At 43.7% G+C, this 19,987-nt stretch overlaps 1 protein-coding gene across 1 annotated transcript; it reads right to left on the bottom strand.

Moving 5' to 3' along the window:
- Window positions 1–402: 402 nt before the first annotated feature.
- On the bottom strand, window positions 403–18,125 carry LOC104552114 (myosin heavy chain, skeletal muscle, adult). The gene is made up of 39 exons (XM_062010623.1): window positions 18,096–18,125; window positions 16,580–16,822; window positions 16,347–16,490; window positions 16,097–16,253; window positions 15,513–15,540; window positions 15,303–15,414; window positions 15,121–15,213; window positions 14,934–14,997; window positions 14,743–14,841; window positions 14,545–14,648; window positions 14,320–14,458; window positions 13,347–13,465; window positions 13,102–13,251; window positions 12,413–12,583; window positions 10,780–11,089; window positions 10,604–10,674; window positions 9,568–9,655; window positions 9,362–9,479; window positions 8,967–9,090; window positions 8,373–8,509; window positions 8,033–8,288; window positions 6,629–6,871; window positions 6,343–6,519; window positions 6,112–6,257; window positions 5,935–6,025; window positions 5,458–5,847; window positions 5,100–5,226; window positions 4,891–5,009; window positions 4,411–4,607; window positions 3,900–4,083; window positions 3,648–3,813; window positions 3,346–3,470; window positions 2,685–2,993; window positions 2,390–2,593; window positions 2,171–2,296; window positions 1,905–2,075; window positions 1,714–1,818; window positions 1,489–1,584; window positions 403–555 (listed from the first exon to the last, which is right to left on the bottom strand). The coding sequence occupies exons 2-39, from the start codon at window positions 16,784–16,786 to the stop codon at window positions 403–405; spliced, it is 5,820 nt and encodes a 1,939-aa protein (XP_061866607.1). The 5' UTR covers window positions 16,787–16,822; window positions 18,096–18,125.
- Between the last annotated feature and the right edge of the window lie 1,862 nt (window positions 18,126–19,987).

The raw sequence follows: 19,987 nt of genomic DNA, 5'->3' as shown, positions 1-19,987 counted from the left end.
AGCTGTTCAAAGGAAAAGGGATCACCCTCTCTTGCCTCTCCCATGGGAAGTAAGCTGGGCTGAAAGGTCACTGGAGTTTAGAGGATGTGAGAGCAGGAGCAGGGCAAGGAGCTGCAGCACATGGAAGAGGGCACAAGGCTGGACTATCAGTAGTCAGAGTTTGCATTGGCATCTCCCTTCCCCCAGCCAGGAAAAGTAAGACTACACTTTCTACTATAAAATAACCAAAGCTGGATCAGGAGCAAAAACCAAGAAAACGCTGTTCAGAGTGTGTGTGCAGAGGAATCTACGGCTTTATTCTCTAGACATTGAGGGGGGTACAAAGACTAATTAGAGAAGAAAGTGACCAAGAGGTTCACATTTTGTGCAGCCCTCAGGTCACTTTGTTGCCTCACGACATCCTCACTCTTCCTCTTCTATCTTCCTGTGAAACTCGCGGCTCTTTGCTCGGAGCTTGTTGACCTGTGACTCTGCAATGTCAGCCCGCTCCTCGGCTTCCTCCAGCTCGTGCTGGATCTTGCGGAACTTGGAGAGGTTGACATTAGAAAGCTCCTCCTGTGCAGGGAGAGGAGTTGGTGGTGAGGAGCCTGTGGCAGAGCCTGCACTCCTCCTGTGGCCTGGTCTTGCAGGGCTGTGGCCCTTCCTGGGGTAGGCACAAACCTCCATCCCCCAGCCTCCACTGCTTACAGGTCAGCCTACACACACCTCCCCATCCTCCCTTCCATAGAAGATGCAATCTAGACAGAGCACTGCAGGATTTGAACATATTTCTGTTCTGGAACTTGGGAAGGAAACAAACAAATTGGCAGCTGGAAATCAGATTTTGTTACCTCTATCATTAGATGTTCAACTACTACTGCAGACCCTAAGGTGGGCTTTGGCATTTGTAAGACAAAAGGAGCCCATGAGATTTCTTCAGTCTCCCTGTCACAAATCCCCTGTCAGGTTGCAGAAGCTCCTATCTGTACTGCACTGTTTGCAGTAACAAAGAAGCCCTGCTCCTCCATTCGAAACATCAGGGGTGCAGGACTTCCCTCAGTTCATCCTGGATTGCATCCGCTAACACAACATCTTCTGTGCTCTGGACACAGAATTCAGGAGGTTTGCCAAGTCTTTTGCTTCTAAATAACGACCAAGCTGCTCCAAATTGCAGGGTCACGTGACTCTTCCATAAAGACAGGGACGTGAAATTCAGAATTATGAAAATATGTTCTTTTCAACACTTTATCATATCAGTATTATTGCAGCCTCCTTTGTTCTTCCAATGGAAAAAAGAAAGGTTAACTGCATTTACCCTTCTCATTAGCCTTGTAATTTGCTCATTGATTTTATCCACAAAGGCCAGGCCAATTTACAAGCATTTCAAAGACCTCAGAGCTCTCCCTTATTGACCACTGGTACATTCCAGGTTTCTTAAATTCACCTCCTCAAGGACCATGCTACCCACTTGGAAAGTGTCTCTTGCCAAGTGCTCAGACTGATACTTACGGCCTCTTCGGATTGTCTCTTGTAGGATTTCACCTTCATTTGCAGCTTGTCCACCAGATCCTGCAGCCTGAGAATATTCTTCCTGTCTTCCTCAGACTAAAGCAGTTGGCAAACAGGAGAGAGACTGAATTGGTTTCCCCACAGTGCAAATTCCCCTGGGCTGCTAAGTGCAAAGAATATTTAGTTCCTGTGGGAGAGTCAGCCCAAGGAGGCCTCCTGCCTTACCTGGTAGGTCAGCTCCTTCACCCTCCTCTCGTACTTGCGCACACCCTTCACGGCTTCAGCGCTGCGCTTCTGCTCAGCATCAACCTCCCCTTCCAGCTCCCGCACCTGCAATCACAAGACCATCCTTGCAGCTTCACTGGTGTCTTTCCAAGGGACATGCTCACTCGGGCACAAGTAAAAGCCTCACTCACTCTGGCCTCCAGCTTCTGGATTTGCTTCTTGCCTCCCTTCAGTGCCAACTGCTCGGCCTCATCCAGACGGTGCTGCAGGTCCTTCACCGTCTGGTCCAGGTTCTTCTTCATCCTCTCCAGGTGGGCGCTGGTGTCCTGCTCCTTCTTCAGCTCTTCTGCCATCATGGCAGCCTGGGGACACAAAAGGGTCAAAGCCATTTTGGGGTTGGAGATACTCTGGGGGGAGAACACAACCATCACCAGCAGGGAAAGGAGCCCCAACTCACATCAGTGATGGCCTTCTTGGCCTTCTCCTCAGCATTGCGGGCTTCCTGGATCGTGTCCTCCATTTCACCCTGAATTTGGGCAATGTCTGTTTCCAGCTTCTTCTTGGTGTTGATCAAGCTGGTGTTCTGTACAAAGAGAGATGGCAAGACGTGTATTCCAAGGCCTGTAACACCAAACATACAGCCTTAGGCAAGTCAGCTTTCGCACCAAGTGCAGACCTGGGTATGGAGGAGCTGCACACGTTCAGTGGCATCCAGAAGCTCCTGCTCAGCCACTTTCCTCGACCGCTCTGTCTGCTCCAGAGCTGCCCGTAGCTCCTCAATTTCAGCCTGCAGCAGGTTTGCTCTGCGCTCCACCATGGCCACCTGCTCCTTCAGGTCCTCCTGGGTCCTGAGAGCATCGTCCAAGTGGATCTGGGTGTCCTGTAAAAGAGACAAGAGAAATTACAAGCTGGGGGCATGTGCTTAGGTGTCAGGGATGACATTTGTCTTTTGGTAGCTTCGATGAACAGACCTTCAGTACTGCCTGTGTGTTTCTCAGGTTCTTTTGTGCCTCTGCAGCCACACGATTGGCGTGGCTCAGCTGGATCTCCATTTCATTCAAGTCTCCTTCCATCTTCTTCTTCAGCCTCAGGGCTTCATTCCTACTCCTGATCTCAGCATCCAGGCTGCTCTGCAGGGACTCCACAATTCTGAGGTGGTTTCTCTTCATCTGGTCAATCTCCTCATCTTTCTCTGCTATCTTCCTGTCAATCTCTGACTTGATCTGGTTGAGCTCAAGCTGGAGGCGCAGGATCTTCCCCTCTTCATGTTCCAGGGAGGCCTGGGGAAGTGGAGGAAAATACCTATAACACTAAGTAAAGTACAGCTTGTAATAGGTAAATAGGTGACAGAGTCCTGGCACAGGCTCCCCAGAGATGTTTTAGACTCTCCTTCTCTGTAAGTTTTGAAAACCCATCTGGACATGTTTCTCTGCAACCTGATGTAGGTGAACCTGCTTTAGCAGAGAGACTGGGTTAGATGATTTCTAAAAGTCCCGTCCAACCTCTACTGATATGTGGTTCTATAATGCTGTGAAATCTCAGCTGGCTGTGATCCCCAGAAAGAATGGAGTGGCCATTTTTAGCCACATTTCCCCATTTTCAGTGCAGATACCACTGATTATGTACACGTACCTCAGCTTCCTCCAAGGCAGCCTGGATTTCTGATTTCTCCTGCTCAATCTGCTTCTTGATTTTCTCCAGCTCATGAATTGCCTTTCCTCCCTCTGCAATCTGCTCTGTGAGGTCAGAAATCTCCTCTGTGAGGAAAAAAAAGACCAATAATAGGGATTAGGGATAGAGCAGAATCAGAAAGGCTCTGCCATCACCAGAGTGACAGGCAAACTTGCAGACCTTCAGACACAGACCATGGTGGAGCAGTGGGTAGTGCAGGGAAGTGAGAAAGCCCAGTCAGGAGCAGAGGGCCAGGGACTTACGCTGCAAGTTCTTGTTCTCACGCTTCAGCGTTTCCAGGTGGTCCAAGGACTCCTCATAGGCATTCTTCATCTTAAACAGCTCTGTGCTGAGCGAGCGAGACTCCTTCTGGGAGGCTTCCAGCTCAGCCTGAGTTTCCTCATACTTCTGCTTCCATTCTGCCAGGATCTGGAGAGAAACGGGGTGTAAGTATTTATGTGGCAATCAGGAAGGGATGCTTTGCCCAGGAACCCTTAGTCTGGAGCCCAAAAGACCTTGTCAAAGTTCTTCTGCTTCTTATCCAGAGCTGCACAGGCAGCATTTGCTCTCTCCACATCAATCATCAGGTCCTCCACTTCATTCTGCAGCCTCTGCTTTGTCTTTTCCAGGGAGGCACATTTGGCATTGACAGCTTCAACGTGTTCCTCTGCATCCTGCAGGCGCTGTGCCAGCTTCTTCCTGGGAAGAGGGAAGCACAGCTCAACTGTTAGCAAGCAAGGACAAATTCATACTGTCGTGCTTTTCTCAACAGCATGTTTAGTCATTTCACTTTCTATGGTCCTGGTCCATTTTCTGTCTACATACATCATTTCTGTCTACCATTCTGTGCCTCTTTCAAATGTTTTTCTAGTTTCATTTTTCAACAGACATACATTAGATGACTTATTTAATACCATCCTGCCACATCACCCCAAGGTAGAACATTGGCTTCTTCCTGACAATATAATACTGGTCTCAAATTTCTGGTTTGAGTCTCTGGCAGCCTTTGCCACCCTCCCCACGTACTTGGCCTCCTCCAGCTCCTCGGTGCGCTGAATAGCGTCCGTCTCGTATTTGGTTCTCCACTGGGCCACTTCGCTGTTGGCCTTGGACAGGGCGCGCTGCAGCTCCCCCTTGGCTTCCTGCTCCTCCTCATATTGTTCCCGGAGCAAGTCGCAGTCGTGGCGAGCAGACTGCAAGGCGTGGGCCAGGGCGTTCTTGGCCTGGTAGTAAGAAGATTGCAATAAGGAGTAGATGTATCCTGAGAAACTTTCTCTTACTGGCACTTAGACATTGGGAATATATATGAGAGAAATATGGGTTAAATGACTGCATGAGAAAATAGAAGCCAAGATGTGATATACTGCAAAAAGCTGGGAGTCCTGCAGTGACGGGGTTAAATTACATCACCTAATGGGACATTTTGAATTTTTAATTAGATCAACTATTGCACTCTTGAACACTGAGCCAAAAACAATGGGATGTAAAATACTGATTTCATTTCACCTTTATCTCTTCCTCTAGTTGCCGCTTCAGTTCTTCAATCTGCTGGGTGAAAGCCTGTTTGCCTCTAGACAGCTGAGAAATTAAAGCATCTTTTTCGTCCACCTGGCGTGAAAATTCACCTGTAAAATTTACAATTAAGAAGATTTTACATCCAAGAGAGTCCTTTGGGGGCTTCTACTGTTTCCAAACTAGAGATGGAAGAGTCATACCAGATTCTGTCTGCAGACGAGCTCTTTGAGCATTGAGGTCACTGATCATGCGCTGATTCTGCTCCTCCTTTGTTTTATATTCACTGAGCTGGTCTTCTAGAGTGCGACACATCTTCTCCAGGTTTGCCTAGGTTTCAAGCACGTGTACGAAAATAGACTTAATACCCCATTTCTATCTAAGTTACAGCAGGAAAATGTCTCCAGCAGATGGAGTTTACGTATCTGGGGACTATGTGAATACACCAATAGTTCTACACGTTAGTTTTGCAGAAAATGTTTGTATTATAAGCTGATAAAAAATAAGATTAAACACAAATATTACTTTCTTTTCACATTACTAATAAAAGTATTTACATACCTTTGCTTTGGAGACAGACTCCATGTTACTGGCCAAGTCATCAATCTCCATCTTGAGCTCACTCTTCTCCTTCTCCAGCTTCTGCTTCACTCGCTGCAGGTTGTCGATCTGCTCCCCAAGCTCGGCTGTGCTGTCCGCGTGCTTCTTGCGCAGGGCGGCAGCCGTGGCTTCGTGCTGCAGCGTGGCCTCTTCCAGGTCACGCCGCATCTTCTGGAACTCCGCCTCACGCTTCTTGTTCATCTCCACCTGAGCTGCTGTCGCCCCTCCTGCTTCTTCCAGCCGCTCGCTGATCTCCTCCAGCTCCCTGGAGAGGTCAGCCCGATGCTTCTCTGCTTTTGCCCGAGACGTTCGCTCGGCCTCAATTTCCTCCTCCAGTTCCTCAATACGAGCCTGGGAACATTTGGGACCCTTCACAGCCCTGCCCTGCTGCTACCTGACCTGAGAGCAGGTGAAGGAGGGCAAGGAACAGAGACTTGCCTGCAGCTCCTTGATCTTCTTCTGTAACTGTATGCCCAGAAGCTGTTCATCTTCGATTTTGCTCTGGATCTGGCTGATTTCAAAGTCTTTCCTTTGGGCAAAGCAAACTGTGTTAGAGCTCCAAGAAAATGACAAGTGCAGCAGCCCAGTGCTCAGGTGCCCCACAGCCACACTCACTTCTTCAGTTTCTCATCCAGCTGCTGCTTATCATTTTCCAAATCCATGATGCTGTCATGGGCCAGCTTCAGGTCTCCTTCGAGTTTCCTCTTGGCTCTCTCCAGGTCCATGCGCAGTTTCTTCTCTTGCTCCAGGGACCCTTCCAGCTGAAATGAACAAGACCATCAGTACTCTGCCAGCCAGGTTTAGCTGCATACCTGTCCTGTTCTTGCTGTGTGCCTGTGTGCTTACATCATCCACTTGCTGCTCCAGCTTGATTTTAGCTTTGGTCAGCGTGTTGACTTTGTCCTCTTCTGCCTGCAGGTCGTCCAGTGTCTGCTGATGGGCCTCTTGGAGGGCTTTCTTCTCTTTTGTCAGCTTGGCAATGGTCTCGTCCAGAGCTGCCATCTCCTCTGTGAGGTTTTTCACCTTTGGGAAGAAGGGAGCAAGAGCAAATAAAATATGTTGTTGAAAACTCTACATTGTAGAGCAGGACAGAGGTCTTTTTGGAGTGAGAGTGGTATCTTCTGCCCTATACCTTGTTTTCAGTGGCATGTTTTTCCTTCTCAACCTTGGCCAATGTTAACTCAAGGTCATCAATATCTTTCTTCAGCTCTGAACATTCATCCTCCAGTTTCCTCTTCTTGGCTGTCAGCTCAGCATTAATTTCCTCCTCTTCCTCAGCCCTTTCAGTCACCTCTTTTACTTTGGCTTCCAGCTGGATTTTGGTTTTGATGAGCTGGTCACACCTTTCCTCAGCATCAGCTAAAGCGTCAGCTTCCTGGTAAGAAAATACTAGTTTTAGGGATATAATTTTTTAGGGAATATCATCATGCTTACCTTCATAGTTTAGTGCCCTGTATATTTTTTTTTGTTACAAATTTGATTTATGTTCTAACAGAATGAAATACAGTGTTTTTGAAAGCTAAGTCATGAATGCCCAAGATCCAATTTTATCCTATGTTTATGAAGTGCCAAGTAACCATAAGCCAAGACACATACAAATATCAAAGTCACAGTTAAGCTCACATCATTCCTGTATTTCTCTTTCTTCACCCTACGGTCTTTCTGGAGAAACTGTTTCTAATTTTCAATACCACAGACCAAAAGTATTCATCATCTAGAAGCTTTGGCTTTTATCTGTGAGACTCTCATGAGCTTAGAAGTAGTTGCTAGAAAATTTGTTTCTAGTATTTTTTTGCGAGATATATTCTGTGCTATTTGTTCCATTTGTCTCAAATTTCAGCCTAGCAGAAGTAACATGAAAGAAGAATGTATTACTTTTGTAGCGAGTTAATTTTTTCATCACTTTATACTTCAAGTATAAAGCAGGCATGTACATTTTCCTACCTCACATAGTACTACTTTGAGGATACAGTTTTTTCTATGCTGTGAATGATTTAACTTGGAAACCACGGCATTACAGTGCTGCTGATGTGTCACATATTTTTATGTAATGATTCTGAGTGATTTAGAAGGGTGAGTGACAATACCTACTTCTGTTCTCTCTCAGCTGGTTCAGTATTACAACATAGTAGTGTTTTTAACAATTAAGCCATCACCTACACTGGAAAGAAACAAGTTATCTTGTTTAATGGGAGGATAAAGAGGAAAGACATGTCCTCAAACATCCTAATCATATGTATATAAGGATAGGCATGATCAGTTTTAGACTAGAGATAGGAAAACATTACTAGAAGAACAAACATTATACTAATAAAACTATAGTTTCTTGATTGCAATTTAACTGAATGTAAATGCTGAAACCTCAGCATACACCATAGAAAAATCTCCCATTGAAGCTAGTTGTTGAGTGCCACTTCACAAAACAGAATTTAGTTTAATTGAACTGTAGTTTCTAGATGACTTTTGGAAATGTAGTTGTACAAATCAGCCTGATAGTCACAGTTCATTGAGCATGAGGCACACTGGTAGTACTCACAGCCTGCACTTGGAGCTGCAGATCATTTTTCTCCTGCACCAGTTTCACCATTTTCTCCTCCAGCTCCTTCCTCTTTGCCTCAGACTTGGCAAGTTCTTCCTTGGTTTTCTCAAACTCCTGTTTCATGTTGGCCATCTCCTTCTCAGATTCTGCACTCTTCAGCAAGGGCTTGATCTTGAAGAACAGCTTCATCCAGGGCCAGTGCTTGACATTCATGAATGCACGAATGTTGTACTGGATGCAGAAGATGGACTCCCTGACAGGTAAACCAAATTCATATTAAATATTAATGATGAAACAATAAGCAAAATATAGTGAACCTAATTTTAAAAATGCCTACCTCCTTTCCACCATTCTCTGGTACTCCACTCTCATCAGAAAGCCCCTGCATCTGGCCTGTGTGCGGGTGATGAGCTGTGCCAGCTTCTCATCTCTCATCTCCTCCAAGAGGCCTACCAGGCCAGCTTTGAAGAACACCTTAGGTAAGAATATGAAAATAAGTTAACTGTGTGTGCTTGTTGTTCAGTGTAGGGCAGTACCATGTCTCCTGTGGCAGATAATATTGGAAGTTAAGAGAAAGAGGAAAATTCGCACAAATAATGTATGTAGCGAGAGAGTCTCTTTTATATCCCCACATTTTCAGTCACCTGCAATTGAGGGATTACATTAGCCAGATATTTTGCCTTTGTTTTTATCAATCCCTGATTCTTTTATTCTTCAACTTTGTCTTAAATTGAGAACCCTTAATTAATCTTTAATTAAATCATCCCGTGACAATGAATTTTATTCAGCTGTTGAGTCAATAAATGCATAGTTGATTTCTTTTAAGTACACTATTTGATCATTTCACATAGTGTCTGGAAAATCTAAGCATCAGTCTTAAGCCTTGCAAATCAAAAACACAAAAAGTACTTGAAACAAACTGTTCTTGTACCTTGGTGTGACCGAATTTGTATTGAGTGTGGTCTATATCAATTGATCCAAGAAGTTTCTCACAAGCCTTCTTGCTGTCAATGAACTGTCCCTCTGGGATAGCACTGGCATTTAATACTTTGTATCTGAAGGAGAAAAAGGACAGACTCCCATTGGACTTTATGATCTTAAGGGTCTTTTCAAAACTAAATTATTCTATGATTCTATGGATATAAAGAGCCCTGTTGCTGAGACAAATTGTTAGGTACACTTAAAAAGAGTCTAAGAACCGTTTGGAACAAAACAGTGCTGTGATATATGAACTTTAGAGAAGGCTTTAGTCACCACAGGTGAAATTTAAATTTCATAAGCTACTCAAAATAGGCAAAATAATCCAGTAAGGCAAAGAAATCTGACCTCTGTTTAAAATCTGCATACAGGACTCTGTTGGGAAATCCTTTCCTGCAAATTCTGATGCCTTCCAGCACACCATTACACCGCAGCTGGTGAAGTACCAGTTCGTGCTCCATGGCACCTTCAGAGTACAAATATATGTTACATTCTGTAATACAGAGATGAAGAACTGCGCCACACTTAAAATCTTCAACATATGAGGCTCTTACCAGGTGTTTTCGTTTCATTTGGAATGATGCAGCGGACAAAATGGGGGTGAGTGCTCCGCAGATTGGTCATCAGCTTGTTTAAATTCTCCTGGAAGAGTCATTAACAAAAGTTTAGATTAGCAAATGTAATTTCCACTGTAAGCATGATCTCCCCTGAAATCAGTTCATGAGAAAGCAGACAAAAACAAGCTTGCAGAATCCTGAACCAAAGCCTCTTGCATGTTTTTCTGACTTTTCACAGATTTTTGTTGTTACTGATCTATAAAGTTCTTCTGATTAATCTGTAGGAAATATCATACTCTTAAACATACATTTTCAATACACTCCACTGACTGTTGGAATGCCTTAATTAGAAATTATATGCATCTTCCATTCGAGCTACACAGAGAGATAAACTGATACCTCTGTGAGGAATTTTGAAGCATACAGCTGTAGGTGTTTAAGGGTCACATGGAGTCATCTAAATAGAACCTTCCTGTTTTCCTCACTGAAAGCAAAATGAATAATGACAAGCTAAGTTTTATGTTTTATTTCATGTTTATCTTGTAAGATAAGATGAGAATAAGGTGAGATGAATCCTGGCTTTCTTTTACAATTAGTATCTGTATACTTATTCGTAAATAATTCTTGCCCATAATTAGTGGAGGAAGCAAGTCCCTCCAGAGGATACCTCAGAGCACATAAATTAGGCAGACAAAACATTAAAATGTCTAAACATTAACATGTCTGAGAGAGATAATGGAAGAAAATTTGAAAACATAAGAGAAATGCAACCTGAATGCATATATCTGGAATATTTTAGAAGTCTTCTGTATGACATTCTTCCATTTGGAAATGTCATCCTGGTATAAGGGGACGAGAAGAAAGGTTGTGCATTCAGTGGAATGAACCATAAATGGATTCTAGTGGATATATTCCTAGCAAAATATAGCCCAAGAACTTCTGGGTATTTTACCAAACTACATTAAGAAAAGACCAGCCATTTTTAATGATGGGTATACACCATCATTACTCATTTTAGGAAGAAGCAGTGTACCCGGAAAAGGGCTGAGACAGTCTGGAAGGAAGAACCCTTCTTCTTGGCACCTTTCTTGCCAGTACTAGCCTCTGAAAAATTGAAAAGAAATAAAACAGGTTTTAGATTTTTGCTTTTGCCTATTATGATTCCTTTTTGTAAGCTGTACATGAAAGCTTGAGATTCATAGAACCAACCTGCATCTGCTCCACCATAGTTGGCAAAGAGTAAGGCCAATGTTTTCAGGGATGATTTCTGGTACAACCCAATGACAGTTTCATTCAGGGGGTCTTTGTTCTTCTCCAGCCAGCCAGTGATGTTGTAGTCCACTGTGCCAGCGTAGTGCACCAGGGAGAAGTGGGCCTCGACCTTTCCTTTGGTAGGCTTGGGCTTCTGGAAGTTACTGGACTTTCCCAGATGCTGGTCATAGAGCTTGTTCTTGAAAGAGGTGTCAGTTGCCTTGGGGAACATGCACTCCTCTTCCAGGATGGAGAAGATGCCCATGGGCTGGAAGAAATGCACAGGGGACACAGATAGTCATTTAGTTCTCTGGGCAATAATAATCTCACCTCGGCAGACTACTGAAACACAGACTGAGATGTACATCATAAAAGATTATTATTGGATTACATTTTCTGCTGGAAACTGAGATTAGACATGATGCTATTTATATTTTTTTAATACCAAATGAATCATAAAAATTAATGGAAATTTCTTTAGTTTGTGTTGAGAATATGTTTTATAAAATCAGAGTATTATCTTCTTACCCAGAAGGGCTCAAAGCACACACAGATTTCTTAGACAAATTAAGCATTAGACAACCCATCCTTGCAGCAAAGCAGACAGCTCATCCCGGGCTATATTAAGAGCGTGCCAGCATCTCAAGGGAGGTGATCCTTCCCCTTTACTCAGCTCTGCTTAGAAATGGCAGGAGGGCTGTGTCCAGTTCTTGGCTCCCCAGTACAATAGAAACATGGATATTCTAAGTGAGCCAGTGACAGGCCACAAAGATGTTTAAATGACTGGAACAGCTGACATACAAGAAGCAGAGAGAGATGAGACTGTTCAGCCTTGAAAAGGGAAGCCACTGGAGAATCTTACAAATGTGTAGAAATAGCTAATGGAAGGAGCTAAAAAAAAGCAGAACTAGAGGCTTCTCAGTGGTGTCCAGTAACAGGACATGAAATTCCATTTAAACATAAGAAAAAACTTCTTTACTGTGAAGGTGGTCAAAAGTTGGAACAGGTTCTCCAGACTATCTGTGGCATATCCACCCTTGGAGGTAATCAAATCCACCTGGACATGATCGTAAGTAACCTGCTGTAACTGACTCTGCCTTGACCAAGGGAGTTGGACTATGAGATCTCCAGAGCTGCTTTCAGAACTCAACAGGTCTGTGATTCTAACTACTTACCCTGCCAGATACCAAACTTTTCATCTCATGTGCAGTGTAACTGCCTTCTCACACGTGTAGGTGTGACTGTGTGCTGACAGCTACATATATCCTCTTTCTATTTAATTTTACAAAGATATAGCTATTTTGTTGGACAGGTACAAATCTGTTAGAGCTGAGGAGACACCATAACCTGGAAACTGACTCTTGCTCTTTTGAAAGAATACTCTTACTGGGAGTTTAACAATCTTTTGTCACTTGACAGACTTGCTGCTACTAAGCTGTGTTAAGTCTCCTTCATGTCTCACTTGACAGAAGACAAACTACAGGGCAAGGTATTCTGAACAACAAAAGACGAATATTTGGACATGAACAGAGGAAAATGAGACAAATTTTAGGATTTCCATGCATGTAATGGATTTGAACAGGAAGGATACCTTCTCAATGAGCTCAATGCAGGCAGCCAGGTCCATCCCAAAGTCAATGAATGTCCATTCAATTCCCTCTTTCTTGTACTCCTCTTGTTCCAGCACGAACATGTGGTGGTTGAAGAACTGTTGCAGTTTCTCATTGGTGAAGTTGATGCACAGCTGCTCAAAGCTGTTAAACTAGAAATAAAGTAAGACTCATATTTACAAGAGGCAGCAATAATTGCAAAACCTCGTTTTTAAAAAACAAGAGCTGTATTTTTTTTGGCTTCATTGTCAAATTTATGCATTGCTTCAGCCTGCTTTATGTCCACATAAACAGAGAAATGTGTCAAGTTAATTGTCCAAAAGGAATTAATTTTTAATTAATAAAATTGTGAAGGTAAAATGTATTTTCTGTTTAATCTGAGACCAAAAAAATCCAAGCTTAGGCCTATTGATATACATTTTTTTATAATGTCTTGTCCTTGATGATTCAAACCAAGACATTTTTCAGACTGGACCAAGCTGTACTTCTGTGTTTGCACATCTTGAAATAAGAGAAGTTCTTCGAAAGGTCATTTCATACTTCGTGACAGGAAAAAAAGGCAAATTGCTGCAAATAATTGTGTGATGATATTATGTCTTCTTTAAAAATATGTCTCAGAATGATCCAGTTGTCACTTCTAAATGGCTCTTACCATATCTTTGTTACTTACATCAAAGATCTCAAAGCCAGCAATGTCCAGGACACCAATGAAGTACTGTCTTGGCTGCTTTGTATCCAGCTGTTGGTTGATACGAACAACCATCCACAGGAACATCCTCTCATACACAGCTTTCGCCAGAGCACCCACTGAATTGTGCACCTATAAGAAAAATGAATGCAAAGAGATACCATACAGAGAAGAACCAAAAGGATCTTAATTCGAAACATGGTTCCAGGTTAGCACATGTTTCTTACCTGCTGTGCAGTTTGACCTTTGGTCACATATTCATTCCCAACCTTGACTCGGGGATAGCACAGTGCCTTGAGCATGTCAGCTGAATTCAGACCCATAAGATAGGCAGCCTTGTCAGCAACTAAAAAGACAGAGGGGAAATGAAGAATTATGTGTCACACAGACTTTGAATCCTGGAGTGTTCTCTAAAGGCTGCAGGGTTCCAATTTCTGTTCTTTGACATCTTTCTGTAGACTCTCACAGAGGGAGTCTTGGTAACATCAAAGTTATCATTATGCACGTTGAGCTTTTCTAAACAAGTTATGTTTAAAAGTCTTTACTGAAGCTTGTAGAAAGTAATGATGTTGAAAAAAAAATATCCCGTCACAAAACTGAAAGCTGTAGCTTGCCAGTGTGAGTATTTATAGTACATCCATAGCTGAGGAGCTGCAGGCACTGATCTACATTCAGGTGACCTAAACCACCCACTATTTAGGATGGAACACAGACAGAATATCTCTATTCTCTTTCAGATCCAATGTCTACAACCCTTTCTGAGCTTTGATTTCTGATATTCAGTAAAACTCACTGGAATTCATCCTTTATCTGTGGTACTTCTCACCTTCTGCCCTATCCTTTAGCAAGTGGAGCCATTGCTCAGAGAGGTAGAGATGCAAGTAGTAGGTCCTGCTCCAACAAAAGAGAGGAATCAAATACATCTCTCACAATATACAGGAGAGTATGAATGGGCACATGGTTCCCCATCTTGTTAGAGCTAAATCACTTGGTTGTTTCCCAATTACAAGCGATATTCCAACAAAGGTATGACTAATAATGTTAAGTCTCCAATGACTCAGCATAAGATGCAAAAATACTGAGATCAGGGAATTTGATGTGCTAAGAAGAGGACAAAGGGCCATTTTTTTCTAGCTTGCAGTTTTCCTTGTAACCTTAAAATCCATAGTGCCTTACAGAAGTTATTGAGATTGATAATACCTTCTGTGCCATCAGGCTCTGCCTGCTCTTCTCTTGGTTTCTGCTTGAACTTCAGGTTGCCATAGTGCATGACAGCCCCTGTCAGTTTGTAGATGGCTGTCTTCTCATCAGCACTGAAGCCCAGGATGTCAATGGCACTCTGGTAATGCAAACATCAAAGTGAAGTATTTGGATGATATGTGATATACCATCTGTATCTGGTGACCTCTATTGAAAGCCACTTACATCTGTAGCCATCAGCTCCTCCTTGTCATCAATACTGGGAACAGTGATTTCACCTTGACTCACAAAAGGGAAGTCATATGGGTTGGTGGTGATGAGAAGCATCTCTGAAAACAAATGTGTTCATGGGATAAATTTCATTGGTTTTCAAATACAGTTACTCAGTGACCTTCCTCAAAAAAGCTCAGTGATGGCTCTTACCAATTAGCTCTGGCTTTTTGTTGGAGGTGACCTGATAGAATATGTGGTAGCTTCTTTCTGCCTTCAGCTGAAAAGTGACTCTGGACTTCTCCAGCAGATCTGTCAAGAGTCGTGGAAAGAATCAGGCACAAGATAACATGCAGAGATGTGAATTTGGGAAGGAATGTGGTGAGGCCAGGAGAGTGTCTTACAAGTCTCAATGTCAGCAGAAGCCAGTTTGCCTGTGGCACCAAAGTGGATTCTGATGAATTTACCCTGTTCAGGAGAAACAGAAGCACTTCAGCCTGGATGCATTGCATTACCATCTCCTTCTCAGAACATACCACTAGTCCATCACTACTCTTATTATGAGTGATTTTGTCTAAGGGAACAACTTACAAAGCGTGAGGAGTTGTCGTTCCTCACGGTCTTGGCATTTCCAAACGCCTCCAGCAGTGGGTTGGCGCTGATGATTTGATCCTCAAGCGTTCCCTGCAGGATGATAATTATTGATGGGCATCTGTTGCAAAAATCACATCAGGAGCAGAGGAAAGCATTCATTCCAGACAGTGTCTGTTTACCTGCATTTTGCCAGGCTGGTCTTCCTTCTTCTTCTCCCCACTGGCTGCAATTGTTGCAAAGTACTGGATGACACGCTTTGTGTTCACAGTCTTCCCTGCACCGGATTCTCCGCTGCCAAACCAAAGAGAGAAGCAGAGAGCGTGTGGTCAGGCAGGAGGTGCCCTGGCCCTGGGCAGCCCTGCAGGGCCCCGAGGAGGGGGTGTACATACGTGATCAGGATTGACTGGTTCTCGCGATCTGTGGGAAAGGCCAAATGAAAGATAGTGTTAGCAGTTGTCCTGTGTAACAATAAGCTCAATAAGATGTCAATGTAAGTTGGAGCTTCTCCATAACGTCCAAGAACACAAAATTCTCATCCAGATCCTAACAGTAGTGATTATGGGTCCAAATGGATGCCTAGAACTGTCAGAGGCATGTGTAGATAAGTTGTACAGCAGCCCTTGACAGAGTTCTCATCAAGAAATCTAAACACACTGGCTGCTTGTGTTCAAAACAGTGGATTACATGGAGTAATTCTTTTTTCTTCCCTATCAGTAAAAAAAATAGCAAACTTAATCAAGTACTATTTCTACAGTGGGAGAGTATGTAATCTCCTACAATCAAGTGCAAATAATACACAGTGCTGAGTCCCTACATTGCTTCTGGGTCTGTTTCACTTGAAATTAATTCCTGCATAACTCGGTCAAGTTCTGCGTCAAACATCTCCAGTGTGTTTAGCCAGCTCATCACATGCTGCAGTGAGATCAGCAGAGCTTTTTGGTTTAGATTGCTGTGAGGGAGGTCAAGCACTCACCAGTCAGCATGAACTGATAGGCGTTGTCAGAGATGGAGAAGATGTGTGGAGGGGCCTCCTGGCGCTTCTTGCCTCGGTAGGCCAACACCACCTCCGGGTTGTACACCGGCAGCCACTTGTAGGGGTTGACGGTGACGCAGAAGAGACCCGAGTAGGTCTGTGGGGAAGGGAGACAGCACGTTGGCTTCCCCTGAGGCTGGCAGAGCAGCTCGTCCTGGCTACCCACAGGAAGCCTGCTGCTGGTACTCACGTAGATCATCCAGGCTGCGTAACGCTCTTTGAGGTTGTACAGCACGGCGGGCTCATGGAGGTGGGTCATCATGGCCATGTCCTCGATTTTGTCGTACTTGGGAGGGTTCATGGAGAAGACCTGATCATCTTTCACGGTCAGGGTCTACCAAAGAAACAAAAGATCCATGTATGTCAGCTAAAACCTTGGAGTGGGAATCAGCATGTGTCCTTCAAGCTTTGTTTTTCACTTACTTCTCCACCTTCAGTCTTGACAGTGACCTTCCCTGATTCCCTGCTCTGGATTGTCCCTTTTACAAAGGACTCTTTAGGATGGGCCACAAAGACAGATGACTTGGCATCAAAAGGCTTGTTCTGGGCTGCAATTCTCTCCTTCTCTGACTTTCGGAGATAGGGAGCCGCTTCCCCAAAGACGGCCATCTCAGCATCTCCAGAAGCCATGGCTGCCCTTCACTGAAGGTACGTCAAGAGGGGACTCTAATGAGGAGGAACAATTTGGCAAAGAAGCATTTTCATCTGTTCTGTAAGACTGGGAAAAAAAATTATTACCTTGCGCCTTGGTTTCTCTTCATACTCTAAGTATTTGAAACACCTAACATGAACTAATTAGAGACTGAACTTTTAGGTCAACTTAGAAAATAAGAGGTTTTCATTGATGCAGTCTGGATCTTCAGACATTTAGGAGACCAGCTTTTAATGACCTTTCAGAACTGTGGGTTTGGTGCTTTAAGAATACTGTGTCTGTAAGACAAGAGTGATTTTGCTGAGCGAGTTTCACTAAGGCAGCTCTATTAGGAACAGAAATACAGTTAGGACACTTTCTTAAAAGGACAAACAGTGAAGTAACGTTTCTGAAAATGAGACCCACAGTCTTGGAAAATATGGAACTTGTGGGACATTTACTTATTAAATGTAATGGTGCCAGAAAGGCAGTGGGAAAGGAATGAATTTTGCTAATGAAGCTGTCAAATGAAAGAAAAGGGCAGGCTTTGTGACTGTATTTGCCATTATACAAACTGTTGTATGTTTTTTGTTATTCTTCAGTACAGTATCTAAATAATTTCATCCCAAAAGTTCTGACTTGGGTGAAATAAAATCCAGGCATTGAAACTGGAATTGCCAAGCTTGTGTTAAAAACCAAATCAATACCAAAACAAATTTAGGAACAGGTGAGTTCTCAAAACTTAAAGAAAAAAGAAGAGTATTTCTTTATTAAGAAAGAGTATTGCTTTATTAAACATGTACATTCAGCCAACTGCACTTGAAAATTCTCCAGCTATATTAGTAAGATCTATTACTTTTTTATTCATTGGGTAATAAATACTGCTTTGTCTGGAGTCAGAAAATGGTTATCTAATTGAGCTCTCTGGCATTTTAGGAAGGTGGTTAGCAGGTCTATATGCTCAGATGATTTATTAATTCAAACATTCTCAAGCAGAATGCAGAAGTTTGCACTTTTTCCTGCAGTGCTCATCTTGGTCCAGTCCTACTGCTGCTATAGCAAACAAGGGAAGCCAGCATGCACTGATCCCTGTTAGGTCAGTTAAGCAGAAATGAACAATTTTCCACATGAGGATTTCCTGGTCTGCCATCAAGTGGTCAGAGACTTTAAACACAGCCCCTTGAAAACCTTGAGCACTCCGCTCTAATCACAGTAGGTTTGAGTATAGGGTGAAACAGTGACCCTTCCCAAAATCCCACCCAAAAGGATACATCTCTCCCCTCTAAGAATTAAAAATCAGCTTCTTACCTCTTGTGACACCAGGTGGGTGGTTTGCAGTCTGGAAGCCAGTCAGTGCTGTAAAACAGAAATGGCAAATCCCTACTTGCTGCTGCACAGAAATCCAGAGTCAAAATGTGCAGGTGCCTTGAAAGCAGATTTAAAACTTGAGCTGAGAAATTGAGTGTCCTCCTGGAAACGGGCACTGGAGGCAGCAGGAATGCTGTGCACATAACAGCACCATCCTTTCCTGCAGGGCTGGGGACCCCCTACACTTACCTTGAAGCTTCCCGTGGAGACAGGGCACACTTGTGGCGGGGTCGTTTTATACGCTCCAGGCTGCAGATGCTGCAGATGCCGACTCTTTCTTCGGTCAAAACATTTTTGGCAAAGCTTCTTTGGTAAAGCATTGTCTGGCAAACTGAACTAAGGGCATAATTGTCATTTGACATGACTAGATATAATTAGAAAATTTTGATGTCTTACTGACTATATGAATACATCTCCTATAAACAATCCGACAAGGGTGTTAAGGAGGGAATCTGGACTAGTCAAGGCACTTAGAGAACTTGGATGCAGGACTTATGGATTCTATTGCTGGCTTTCCCACCGACTCACTGTATGACCCAGGGTGGATTGCTTGGTATGTCCCGCAGCTATCCCAGCTGCACAATAGATAAAGCAGGATGTTAAAAGATAAATTAGCATTATTGAAAGCTTTTGGCAGCTGTGGTGGCAAAATGCTGAAAGTAGAAGTGCAGGTGTGTAACAGTTCAGGGGGGGTTACAGGCACAGCAGTGAGAGGCTGGGTTGTACCCGAAGTTTTATACTGGTGCCTCTGACAGAGATGTAAAGCAGCTTCAGGGATATCAGGAAAGGTGCATACACACAGATACACACGCAGAGGTATGTGCATCTCTACCACTCTGCACACACTTCATTTTGCAAGTAAGTGGGAGTTTCCTCAATAAACGTTGTTGTGATGCTGTGCACCACCTTGTTCTACAGCAGGGGCCATACCTGCTGAGACTGCTGATCTGTAGGTCAGTGCCAGTGAGCAAGAGATTATTCTTTGTTTTGCTGGCAGCTTCTTAGCTTATCCAGATGCCCCCACGCCTATATCCCTAAGAAAGACAAGCCTGATCTAGGAACAGCCCCCACAGGTGTTTTTCCTACCTACAACTGATAGAAAAATCCCCTACTCAGTCATACTAATTCAAATAATTGGGCATATGCACAAACACATCACCTCAGCATGATATCCCAGAACCTCTGCTCCTGATACATCCTCAGCCCAGTACTTTCATTTCCTCAAAAATATCTTGCACACTTACACAGTTAAAAAACCCCAATGATACATTTACCAGAGCAGTGGAGGTGGCAGGCATGTCTGTACAATGCTGACAGAATCAGAGGAAAGGGGACTTGCTGGTAGTCCTGGAGAGGGACTGATCTAGTTTTAGGCAGAGAGTACTGTTACATGAGCTGCTTTAAACTCTCTCAGATTTAAATACATTCTTCCCTTGGTCACTGGTATTTTGGTTATTAAAAGAGCTCAGTGGATAACACACAGGTAAAGTTAGAAAAGTGATGTATGGATCTGATGTAATATCCAGCCTAGGCAATGTCCTGTGCTTGTAAAGCCCCTTCCAAGGAGGACTGCATCACTGCAGTGCCTGCTTTGTGTAGTCCAAACCCAGAGCTCACTGCTGAGCTCCATGGTCAGGGCATGGGGAAGCTGATGGAAACACATTGCCCCTTGCCCAGGAGAAGTTCTGAGCCTGCAAGTGGGCAAGACTGAGTACAGGGGTGCATCAGAAGTCCTCCTCTCTGAAGGGCAGATACCAAAGGGTCCTGGCCAGGGAACCTCCTTCCAGTAGGACCCAGAGCACAGATGTGCTCGCCAGCATGGGGCCAGCAGG

Source organism: Colius striatus, chromosome 18 (assembly GCF_028858725.1).
Source record: "Colius striatus isolate bColStr4 chromosome 18, bColStr4.1.hap1, whole genome shotgun sequence".
Lineage (NCBI taxonomy): Eukaryota > Metazoa > Chordata > Aves > Coliiformes > Coliidae > Colius > Colius striatus.
This window is presented reverse-complemented; position numbering and strand designations above follow the sequence as displayed.